The sequence below is a fragment of the Rattus norvegicus genome, chromosome 3 (genome assembly GCF_036323735.1).
Source record: "Rattus norvegicus strain BN/NHsdMcwi chromosome 3, GRCr8, whole genome shotgun sequence".
NCBI classification, from domain to species: domain Eukaryota; kingdom Metazoa; phylum Chordata; class Mammalia; order Rodentia; family Muridae; genus Rattus; species Rattus norvegicus.
Window position 1 is genome coordinate 35,969,775 of NC_086021.1, and position 11,951 is coordinate 35,981,725.

The 11,951-nt window shown below is 46.6% G+C and overlaps 1 protein-coding gene across 2 annotated transcripts; it reads right to left on the reverse strand.

Moving 5' to 3' along the window:
- Positions 1–2,661: 2,661 nt before the first annotated feature.
- Positions 2,662–11,884, reverse strand: Swi5 (SWI5 homologous recombination repair protein). 2 transcript variants are annotated; one of them, XM_063284351.1, is made up of 6 exons: positions 11,628–11,884; positions 11,308–11,356; positions 6,588–6,679; positions 5,620–5,744; positions 4,306–4,400; positions 2,662–2,974 (listed from the first exon to the last, which is right to left on the reverse strand). In XM_063284351.1, exons 4-6 carry the CDS (start codon positions 5,727–5,729, stop codon positions 2,910–2,912), a joined length of 270 nt encoding a protein of 89 aa, XP_063140421.1. In that variant the 5' UTR covers positions 5,730–5,744; positions 6,588–6,679; positions 11,308–11,356; positions 11,628–11,884; the 3' UTR covers positions 2,662–2,909. The 2 variants fall into 2 exon arrangements, with proteins under 2 accessions (XP_063140421.1, NP_001233590.1); NM_001246661.1 differs by lacking the exon at positions 6,588–6,679 and having other exon boundaries at positions 11,628–11,730.
- Between the last annotated feature and the right edge of the window lie 67 nt (positions 11,885–11,951).

Here is an 11,951-nt window from a genome sequence, read left to right on the forward strand (position 1 = left end):
TTTTCTTCTGTTTTATTTTTACAAAAATCCCTTGCTCAACTCTAGGACTGGGGAGACCTAATAACTATAAGCCAAAGACTTGGCCATGTAGGTTATCTGATACTAAAACAGGCAGAGTTATAACTGATTTATATCATGGTGATTATTCTCAGCCTCCAAAATTTGTCACAGGCCTTTGTGACTTACGGTTAGATGTAGGTAACAAAGTCTTGAGATCCTCCAATACGTCATCCAGTACCTTCTGCTTTCATGGCTGGGTGACATGCCTGGACAGAAGGGTACTAGGTGTAGCATTGATGGCGTAGCAGGAGAGCTGCTTTCAGGATAAGATCAAACTTTATATTTTCTTTATTTACATTTCAAATGTTATCCCTTTTCTCTGTTTCCCCTCCGGAACCTCCCATCCCATCCCCTGACTCATGCATGTCCAGCAGAAACCAGGTCCGTGTGTACTCCATCTCCTGCTGATCACAATTGCCATCGTTGGGGATGTGAGACCTGGGCCCCAGGATGAAAAGTAGACCGTGATCCTTATATGATATAAGGCTTACTTGTAATTCAGAATGTAAGTTTTTTAAAAAAAGATTTATTATATGTAAGTACACCGTAGCTGTCTTTAGACACAGCAGAAGAGGGCATCAGATCTTATTACAGATGGTTGTGAGCCACCATGTGATTGCTGGGATTTGAACTCAAGACCTCTAGAAGAGCAGTCTGTGCTCTTTTTTTTTTTTTTGGAGCTGGGGACCGAACCCAGGGCCTTAGCAAGTGCTCTACCACTGAGCCAAATCCCCAACCCCGCAGTCTGTGCTCTTAACCACTGCGCCATCTCTCCAGCCCCAGAATGTATGATTCTTAAGACTTGTAATCCGTTGGTTATAACTCTCAAATCTTGGGATCCTTCCATCCCTATGCTGATTAGGAGGTTGGACATACCTGGGGTTCAGAGCTTATTATATGACAGGTCCAGACCCTGGCATGTCTTTTACAATCCAGCGAAACCTGAGGTCCTATGCCCAATGGGACCTCTGGCACAAATCCCAAAACCCAGTTCTGTAGCAAGAGTAAGTATTGCAACTTCCCAGGTCCTGGGGTGGGGTACCCACACCTGCCCGGTGGTTCCTCAAAACATATCTAGTTAAGGGGGACAGAATTTCAGGCTGTTGAGTGAATAGGTGGAGAAAGACCTTGCTAAATTACATTCAGCCACCTCAGTTTTGGAAAGAAGACTCTTTAGCTGCAAAATCATCGAGCATTAAGCTTGCTGTTCCTCAAGAAAGTATGGCCCTGGGGGAACAATGCTACTTCTATGCTAACATTTTTGGCTAACACCACCTACCACCTTTTCTATACCACACTGAAGACCAATCAACCTGGTTTTTTATATAAAAAGTCTGCCCTGAGGCCAGACAGGTGTCACAATTAGGTTTTCCTTCCTGTGGCCCTGATAGCTCAGTCTGAAATCGTTGAATAAACTTTCACTAGATATTTAAGAATGGTGTCAGGGTGGTCAGTGCAAGGCTTACACCCAGGCCCCAACAGAAGCTACTATGTTGTTGCTAGGAACTGAACAGAGGTATTCTGGAAAAGTCAGCGCTCTTAACAGGTGAGCTGTCTGGGATCTGTGAGCAATGAGCAAAGGACAGCAGACTTAACCCTCACCTGCCAGTCACAGACCAGGACAGGATTCTGAACATCAACTTGCAAAGCAGAGATTCTTTTGAGAAAGCTGAACAAAACTATTAATTTCTTTCCTCTTTAGAATGGACATGAGCTAGGTGGTGGTGTACTCCTTTTAATACCAGCACTCAGGAGGCAGAGGCATTTAAGGTCAACTTGATCTAAAGAGCAAGTTCCAGGACAGCCAGGCCTACATAGAGAAACCCTGTCCCAAAAAAACAGTATTATTGAGGGCTGGAGAGAAGAGCACTGGCTGCTCTTCCATGGGCCTTGAGTTCAATCCCAGCAACCACATGGTGGCTCACAACCATCTGTAATGGGGATCCGATGGCCTCTTCTGGTGTGTTTAAACATATGTACTTACATAAAACAAATCTTAAAAGAGAAAAAAAAAAAAGAATCGAGACTTTACAAAGTAGACTCTCTACCTTTAAGTGGGTTCTGCGAATCAAATACAGCAAGTTCACCATGAGCCATGTCTCCAGCCTCATGAATTTCACTCATAATCACCATGGTCAAATTTGTAAATTAATAATGCTGTCATTCCTCACTCCCAACTTTGACCTGTTCCTTCTCAACTCAGAAAGGTAGCACTGCAAAGCAACATCTTAGGTTCAAATCCCTGCCACACTTGCTATGACCCTGGGCAAGTTACCTGCCTTTCTTAGGTTCAATGGGACAGCAATAAGAATTCTCATGGGGGGCTGGAGAGATGACTCAGTGGTTAAAAGCCCTGACTGCTCTTCCAGAGGTCCTGAGTTCAATTCCCAGCAGCCACAGTGGCTCACAACCATCTGTAATGGGATCTGATGCCCTCTTCTAGTGTGTCTAAAGATAGATAGCTACAGCATCCTCACATACATAAATAAATCTTAAAGAGTTCTCATGACTAACAGCTGTGTGAGCCAGCAGGTGTAGGCTGAGGTGACCATAGGCAGGCACGACAGGCAGGTTAGTAGAGACAAGGATCAGAGCCATCCAGATTGCTCATAGATTTATTAACAAAAGGGACAACCACACATCCACTCACAAAATGTTTAGAAATCCTAGCACTGACAATACCCACCCCTCCCAAGACCCCTCTTCTCTAGGACCCACTCCAAACTCTGGAGGGCTTTTAGCATTTTTTAAATCTGGAAATCATATGAACATACTGTCTGGGCTCTCTGCCTCTATGCCTTCATCCTCCTGTCCCTGTGGACTGCAGATGAAGATCTCCGAGAAGCTGCTCAGTCATTTGGGTTTAGATCAAAATCCGGATATAACTCCTTGGTGGTAACACCTCGAGTCACAGCTGAAAGAAAGGAACGATGGATTACTATCCAGAGGAGACTATTAAACAAAGTCCAAACTAAGGCACTGTCCTGACCGCCGACAGGGCCCAGATTCACACCTTACCACTTACAATCTCTCTGCTTCTCCAGTCAAGCCTTGTTTCTGTGGGCTTGGCCTGGCTAACCATACCAACCAAGCATTTCAGCATGGCCTCTGTGTGACCCTGCTCCTCATGCTGCTCTACCTAAGACATATCTATCTTCTCTCCTGCCACCATCTTCAGACTTCAGTATTCCCACCTCTGCTGTTTCCTTCACAGAACTTAACACACTAGCATTTCTGTTCATCTGATAGTAGACACAGATGGTCTGTCCTATCAACACTAAAACCCAACCTACATGTTTCACCCCATTCCAGCACCTCGAGTACCTGGTGGAGTAGATGCCCAGTAAGCATCCACTGAAAAGTCGGGAAACTGATAGGACACATGCTCCAGGTCAGGTGACCCAGAGCTGCTGTGACTGGGGCTCACTAAAGAACACAGGCTGGTCTTGAACTTATGATCCTCCTGCCTCAATCCACCACACCACCTGGCCACAACCTTTTTTGGCTTTGATCCTTCCTTTTAGCCACTCGCACTTCCCTCCTAGTTTCTGCTCCCTTCTCTGGGACCCATTCCCAATGACGTGACTCCCCCTCTGCTGTGAACCTGGGTTCCTCTGGGCTATGGGATCTCTGTAACAAGTGTTAAAATTCAGAGCTGGTCAACAGGGCAGCTCTACACATTCTCCTGGCTGCAGAACACCAGGGTTTGCCACTGAGCCAGTAGAAAGCGCTGTGGAGCTTACATACAGCTTCTACACATCGTACCCAAAACGGCCTGATTTCCCTGACAAGCTGTTCTGGTCAAACACACAGGCATCTGCCTCGGTTCAAGACTCTGGATTTCGCTAGAGGAGGAACTAAATCCCACTGCATATTATAAGGAGCTGCTATGGTCCCTTGCTGCCCCTTAAGCAAGTCAGTCATTAGAGGTAGCCATGGTTCCTCAATGTCTCTGCATGCCATGGGAGAATAGGGACCATTCCTGCAGCCAGGCAGGTGGGTAAGTCCTGTTCAAAATTCCTCCCAAGTGGGATCTGTGCTTAAGATCCTGGGAACTAAGTAAAGCAAGAGCTACATGCCTGCTTTGCTGGTCACTCAGGGGAGCAGAGGCTGGTGAGAAGAGGGGCTGGGGTAGCTGACAGGAGTGGGACAGTTGGCAAGTTAGGGGGACAAAGAGTAAAATCCAACACTCCGAGGGAGGAAGGGAGGTAGGGAGGAGGCGATCCCTTCCGATTCGAGACCTACCCAGTTTGCCCAGCAGCATCTGCGACACATCCTTGATGTCATTGTACTCATGGAGGAGGGAGATGTGCTGCTCCAGCTCAATCACACGATAGCCCCTGGGAAGGACAATGAAGAATGAATATGATCAGGTCAGCTGGTAAGGTCCCCCGATTAGGTGGCAGGTGCTGAGACATCTATTCATTATCAATTTAACAAATATTCACTATAGTCCTACTAGGTGCTAGCATTTGAGGACAGGGATCACAGAATGGAACCTGCTTTCCTGACATTTATAATGGGAAGTGTATCTGCCTATTCCCTCATTCCTAGTAAACTTGTCCCCTTAAAGGAGGGATTTATGGTTACTATATTAAGTCACCAGGCAGATTCTGTTATGTGAAATATATATTTCAGTACAACTCAGCCTCTGCTGAGGTTAGAGTAAGGAGTATAAAGGGAGCTCAGGAATTGTGGTGAACGAAGCTAGGTTCTCCTAGGTGCTGAAACTCCATGTTGAAAGGACCCATGGTGGTGAGCAGTGCCTGGAATTCTGAATGGACATTGCTTTAACTTTGCACAGCTTCCCACAGACCCTGCTTCTAGATTTGTCCCAACCTGACTTCTAGAATGGTTGCAAAGATACTCAGTACAACTTAGAATCTTTCCTATGGCAATCTAGTATAGTGAGTTTTTTGTTACTAGGCACAAGTAACAAAAGTTGAGAGTGCTTGTATGTGACTTGGGATCACACCCAAGGCCTTATGAACAACAGGTAAGCACTCTGCTAGAGTTCCATTGCCCTTTGGTTTTCTTGCAATGGGATGGAACCCAGGGCTTTATGCATGAGGCAAGGATTCCACAATTACCTCAAAGTTATCTCAACCGCACTAGGGTGGCAATAAGACTTACTCAGCACGAGCCTGGATAGCTCAATCAGTAGAGCACCATACTTTTGGGCTGGAGAGATGGCTCAGTGGTTAAAAGCACTGACTCTTCTAGAGGTCCTGAGTTCAAATCCCAGCAACCACATGGTGGCTCACAGCCATCTGTAATGGGATTCAATGCCCTCTTCTGGTGTGTCTGAAGATAGCTACATTGTATTTGTATATAATAGATAGATAGATAGATAGATAGATAGATAGATAGATAGATAGATAGATAGAGATAGACAGACAGACAGACAGGCAGGCAGGCAGACAGACTTGCACAGAAACTAGAGTGGCTGCCCATGCCCGTAACCACTCACTAGGAGGAACAGCTCAGTATCATCAGCTATATAGCAAGTTTGAAGGTCAGCCTGGGGTCCAGGAGAATCTCAGGAAACAAAATACTTACTCGGCTATTAACTGGGAGATCTCCTTGTCCAGCATGTCCTGCTTCTCCTTCAGTTTCTGAATGTCAGAATTCAAGGTCTCCTCGGTGACTTCCTCACCCTCATCAATCATGGGGAATGGTCGTTGCTGAACATTACAGATCAGAGCTATGAATCTCTCTCAGCAGCCATCCCTGTCTCAGCTGGGTAATAAGGCCCTGCCCTCTGAACACCATTTATTTCTCAACTCTCCTTGGAGTCAGGTGTGGCCCTAAGATGGCTGGGGTAGTGGCAATGTCACCAGAAGTGACGGGTCAATGTCTGAGGACTATCTTTCCCAGGAGAGCATGCCTAACGCTGGCCTCTCTCTACATGAAACGTATGGCTGAAGATCAGCCATCTTGGAGGCTGGAGAGAGACGGCAGATCCACCATGGCAGTTACTTGGATTTCTCTTCCCAATTAAACCTGATCCTAAGCAGCTTGGCCTGTAGTTCAACTCCAAGTCTGCAAGTCACTGAATTTAGAATCTCACCAGACCCCCTAAGGCAAACCATCTTTGCCCTTTTGCCACTGAGCCTGTAGAGAGTAGCTCTCAAGCTGTGGATCCTGATCCCCACAGGGGTCACAGACCAGCAGCAAAATCACAGTTCTGAAGTAGCATCGAGACAATTATGGTTGGGGTCAGCACAATCTGAAGAGCTGTATTAAAGGTCACAGCACTGGGAGGTTGAGAAGCACTGGTGTAAAGGCTGGCAGCCAGAGTTCAGCTTTTCCTCAGGAAGAAAACACACAGGAAACTGTGGTTCCTGTTCTTAGGCCTCTGGCTTGTCATCAGTTACTTAATTATGAGTGAGCACTATCTGCCAGCACTGGCAGGAGCCCTAGGAGAAGACATCCAGCTGGGCCCCTGTATTCAGAAGACACATAAGCCATAGAGAACCAAAGAGAAGGGCAGGGCTGCAAGGCGCTCAGCTGGTTAGATCACTTGCCTTGTAATCCTGACAACCTTAAGTTTGATCCTCAGAACCCTGGTAGAGAACCGGCTCCTCAAAATTGTTCCAGTCTGAGAGCTGATCCTGTCCTTCAAAGGCACAAAAGAAAAGCAGGACTTGGACAGCACAATCGAGCTGGCCTTGCAGGCATGGGCATGGGTGAGCCAGTCCTGCCCCTCACCTGCTGCAACACTGGGTTAGCTGGCTGGACAGTGCTGGAGAGCTCCCCCCTGGTGGTGAGGGTGTGGGAAAGCTGGCAGACTGACCTGCTCTGATAACAAGGTCCAGATCCAGGGCTTTAAGGTGGTCTATTCAATATCTACCCTAACAGTGAACTGCTGAAGCACATGAAGGGCTAGTCCTGCAGATCTAAAGTCGTAGGATCTCCATGACACAGTATTTCCAACCGGAGTCCCAGTGAGGATCCAGTATTGATAGTGTAGTGGAAGCCAGAGGCCTTGAACCAGACCAATGACTCATTGTAATGAACATTTGCAAGCAAGGAAATGAGCACGAAAAGGGTATACTGTGGGACACACTGTGACACACCACAGCTTCCACAAGGATATTTCTCTTTTTCTTTGGCAGGGGAGTTTGCAAGGGCAGAGGGCAGGTATGAAGGGATATGGAAAGGGCTTAGCAGGTAAAGGTATCTACAGGCAAACCTAACAGAGCTGAGTTTCCCTAGAGCCCACATGGTAGAAGAAACAACTCCTTCAAGTCATCCTGACTTCCGCACTCAGACCACAATGCAGTGCTTCTCAACCTTCCTAATGCTGCAACCCTTTAATTAAATACCTCACATTGTGTTGACCCCAACCATAAAACTCATTGAAATTTCGTAACTGTAATTGTTAGTTATGAATCATAACTACCTGATAGGGTGTCCTACCCACAAAGGGATCACGAGTCACTGGTTGAGAAGCACTGCCATTGTACCTCCTGTCCCCCAAAAATAAAAAAAAGGAGAGAGGGATACCCAAAAGGTTGGTGGGGGAGGTCTCACTATGTGGCAGCTCTGGTTGGCCTGTAACTCACTGTACAGACCAGGGTGGCCTCTAACCCAAAGACATATATATCTCTGCCTGCAGAGTGCTAGGATTAAAGGACATGTCACCATGACTAGCAGAAATAAGGGAACCCCCCACCCCTCTGCCGCACGTGCCATGTGGGGTTCACAAACCACTTGTAACTCCAGTGCCAGGTGGTTAGACCTTTTGATCTCTAGGCACCCGGCATGCAAATGGTACACATATGTGCACAAGAGTAGTCTCCCCCCATAAGCAAAACCACTTATGAACCTAAGTTAAAACCTTTTGTATTATTAAGTATTTTTAATTATGTGTTTGTAGGGGGTATGTGCACCTGAGTGCAGATGCCTGTGGAGGTCAAAAGCATTATAACCCCCCGAAGCTGGAATTCTTGGGAGGTTTCGAGCCAGCTGGTACGGGTGCTGGAAACTGAGCTCAGGTTCTCTACAAGATCATACTCTTAACTACGGCTAGTGTCTCCTCCACTCACTGTCCACCCCCTCTCTGAACTCAGAGCTCATCGACTTCGCTAGGCTGCTGGCCAGCAGGACCTGGGGGATGCTGTCTCTGCCTTAATGCTAGGATTACACGTTTGTGTTTCTGCATCCAGTTTTTACACAGATTCCAGTGAATGTGTGTGGGTCTGTTCATGGCAAGCACTTTCCCCACAGAGCTCTCTTTCCAATCTATTCCAGTGTTTTGCCTCACTTCTTGTCAACCTGACTTGTTCAGTTCATTTTTATGTTCACACCACTGTTATCTTGGTAAATTCCAAGGAGACAGAATGTGTTTGCCCACTGCTGACACCACAGGGCCTCTGACAGTAGTTGGGCACAGTAAACAATAGTCATAAATGAAACACCCAACAACTAATTATAAGTCTAAAAGAAAACTTTGAACAATGTGTTAAGGAAGTGTCTAGAATTACTAGAGCCAGAAGTAGAGGGTAAAGCTTCTTGACAAAGCTAAGCTTCAAAGGGTGAGTGGGTGTTAGCCCCGGCCAGCAGCAATAAGCATGGGACCTGCTACTCAGGAAATCTCAAAACCTTAGCTTGGGGCTGAGGGGGGGATTTCAGAACCCAGATGAGGAAAACGTGGGGTTCATTAAAGTGCATTCTTACTAGATTTAAGGAGTTTTAAGAAAAGGCAACTGAGGGGTTGGGGATTTAGCTCAGTGGTACAGCGCTTGCCTAGGAAGCGCAAGTCCCTGGGTTCGGTCCCCAGCTCCGAAAAAAAGAACCAAAAAGAAAAAAAAAAAAAAAAGAAAGAAAATAAAGGCAACTGAGACACATTTGAGTGAGTGAGCGAGCTTCCAAAGGAGACTTGAATTTGTATTTTTTCAGATTTTTTTAGGGAGGCACTTACTATGTAGCCCTGGCTATCTTTGGAACTCACTACATAGACCGGGTTAGTTTCAAACTTACTGAAATTCACCTGCTCCTGCCTCAGCCTTCCAAGAGCCCCAGGTATTAAAAGCAAGTGACACCACTCCTGACCAGGACTCATGTCTAAACTGCAGTCACATATAGACTTCTGAAGTCAAAGGTTTGCCAAGCAACTTTAAAGTAATTACAAAGTTCCTGATTACCTGCCTGACAGGTCTACAACAAATAATTAGAATCCTCAGTCTCAAGGACGCAGAAAATCAGGTTCTATTCTTACTGTAAACAATTAATGCCTTACGAGATTCCTAGAAAACTCCTGGGTGAGAGTGAGGCTCGATCCCCGGTCTGGCCTTAAGTCTGGCTTATGACTACCTTAACAATTCCTATTCAAAAATATTTCCCCCAATATTTAAAATTTCTTTTAAATTATTGGAGACAAAAAACAATTTGGCTGGTGCCAAGTTTAATGGCCTGAGTTCAATTCCTAGACTCATACTGTAGAAGAACCTCTCTTGAAAGCTGTTCTTTGACCTCCATATGTACTCTGTGACTTTCTAGTGCCCACAAACAAGTACATTTTAAAATGTAATTTTAAATTATAAAAAAAAAAAAAAAAGCCAAGACCTTTGATCTCAATACTGGGAAGCTAAGGCAAGCACAACTGAATTCAAGGATAGTCTTGACTCAATAAAACAAAGTAGGGGTTGGGGATTTAGCTCAGTGGTAGAGCGCTTGCCCAGCAAGCGCAAGGCCCTGGGTTTGGTCCCCAGCTCCAAAAAAAAAAAAAAAAAAAAAAAAAAAAAAGAAAACAAAGTAATAGTAATTTAAAAAAGAATACTGTTTTTATGTTGGTAACATCCACAGCAAATATTGTGCTGGGATGCCTGATTCTAAAATCAAGGTGCTATCTTTGTTTTGTTTTTTTCAAGACAGGGTTTCTGTTCTTTGTACACCAGGCAGGAAGAGATTCCCCCTGCCTCTGCCCCCTGTGTGCTGGGATTAAAAACTTTGCACCACTACTAACTTGCTCACTGTGCTTTTTTTTTTTTTTCTCTCTTTAAGTCTCCATAATTTATCCTGCTCTCTAGCATTTGAGTTGCTAAGGTAGGAAGATGAAGAGTATTCAACTAGTGTGGGCTACATAATGAGACTACAAGGGCATCCTTGAATACAGACTGAATATGGGAGCAGCACGTCTCCATCTGGGGGTTCAAGGCCATTTTAGTAAATACAGTCTAGACTCAATCCTGTTTCTGGTTAAACCTCTGGTTCTCAAGGATTGGGCTATGCCCACCTGTAACCTTAACTACAAATGGTTCTGCACTGCCTGCTCCAGGAATGGCAATCAAGTCTTTGTTCCAGAAAGTTGTTTATAACCATCTTCCAACCCTACATTTGTTCCAAAAGGACCACCTCTGATCCACTGACTACCTGCTGTTAGGACTACCTTATTCTGCCCAACTTACAACCACCTCTTTGAGGAGTTCGTTTGGACTAACCTGTATGCTTACAGTTCTGCCCCTGTAGCCCCACCAAATCCCCATTTGGATACCCCCTACCCCTGAGCTTTTTTTCTAAAAGCCTTGTTTTCCTCACATCTGAGGCTGATCTCACAAGTCCTACCCTAGGGGCTATGTACACGAATAAAATAGCTTGCTTTAATCAATTGTTTGCTCTAATTGACTTCAATTAAAGATTCAATGAAGATTTGGGTTGGTGGTCTTTCTCCTCCCATCTTTGGTTTTAACAACTGTCTCAAAGGGGATAGGGTTATAAAGAACAAAAGGAGTTACTAAAAAGGAGTGAATCATGATTTCATCAAAAAGAGTACTTTAAAAATCCATCTTTGAGGGATGAGAAATGAACTGAGTTTTGGGGGTGCCCCCCCAAAAAAAGAGTAGCTTAGGGAGTGGACAGCCTAAAGGCAGATCCCTTTACTGAGAAGCCATGCAGGTCTGGTGGCAGGCTGGGTCAGGGGACAAAACTGCGGGCAGGAGCGGTCGGAGAAGCGTAGGCATCGGGCAGCTAGGAATGGGAGGGTAGGACCTCACATCTGAGAGAGGAAAAGGAGTGGAATTAGGAAAGAACTAGGCTTGGCGGCGGAAGGCTCAGGAAGAGGGAGGCAGGAGCGGTCGGAGAAGCGTAGGCATCGGGCAGCTAGGAATGGGAGGGTAGGACCTCACATCTGAGAGAGGAAAAGGAGTGGAATTAGGAAAGAAGTAGGCTTGGCAGCGGAAGGCTCAGGAAGAGGGAGGCGATGGGTGGGGATGCAGAGGGAGGGGGTGGGGCTGATATACTCACCGGCGATCGGTAGCCCCCATGGTAAATTCGGCTGAATTCTGACTCACCCCTGGGGAGGAACCCGAGGAAAGGGCTGATGAGAATGGGGTTACCAAAGGGGTGCGGGAGCCGCAGCGGGAAAGGGTTGGGCCCGGACCCAGACTCCGGGGCATTACCCGAGATATCGGGATGGGGGATGGGGCTTTGAGGTCAGGGTGCGCAAGGTAGGGAGGAGAATGTGTGGAGAACTGGTTATGGAGAGGCCTGGTGAGGAGTCTGGGGGAAGGAGTGAAGAGTAGGGAAAGGGCTGTGAAATGAAGCGCGGCGCGCTCGTCACCCACCTCCTGAACCCTAAGGTCCGGGGCACCCGGAGCGGGGTGGGCTTAAACTCTGAAGGGTCCAGGATTGGGGTTAAACGGCTGCTTTTCAGGTAACCAGAAATCGACGATGGAGACCACCAACTGCCTCACGTCCGGCTGCGCACGCACCAAGCTAAAGCTGTCCCGCCCCTCCCTCCGATAGGTGGCTGTGAGGGGTCATGGCTGCGCGCGCAGCTTTCGTCGTTAACTCCACCCGTCGCTCCCGCCTCGCGACAGCGTGACCACGCCTCCCTGTCAGTCATCATTCTCATCAACCAATGGGCTTGGAGAAGGTAGGTCACGCCG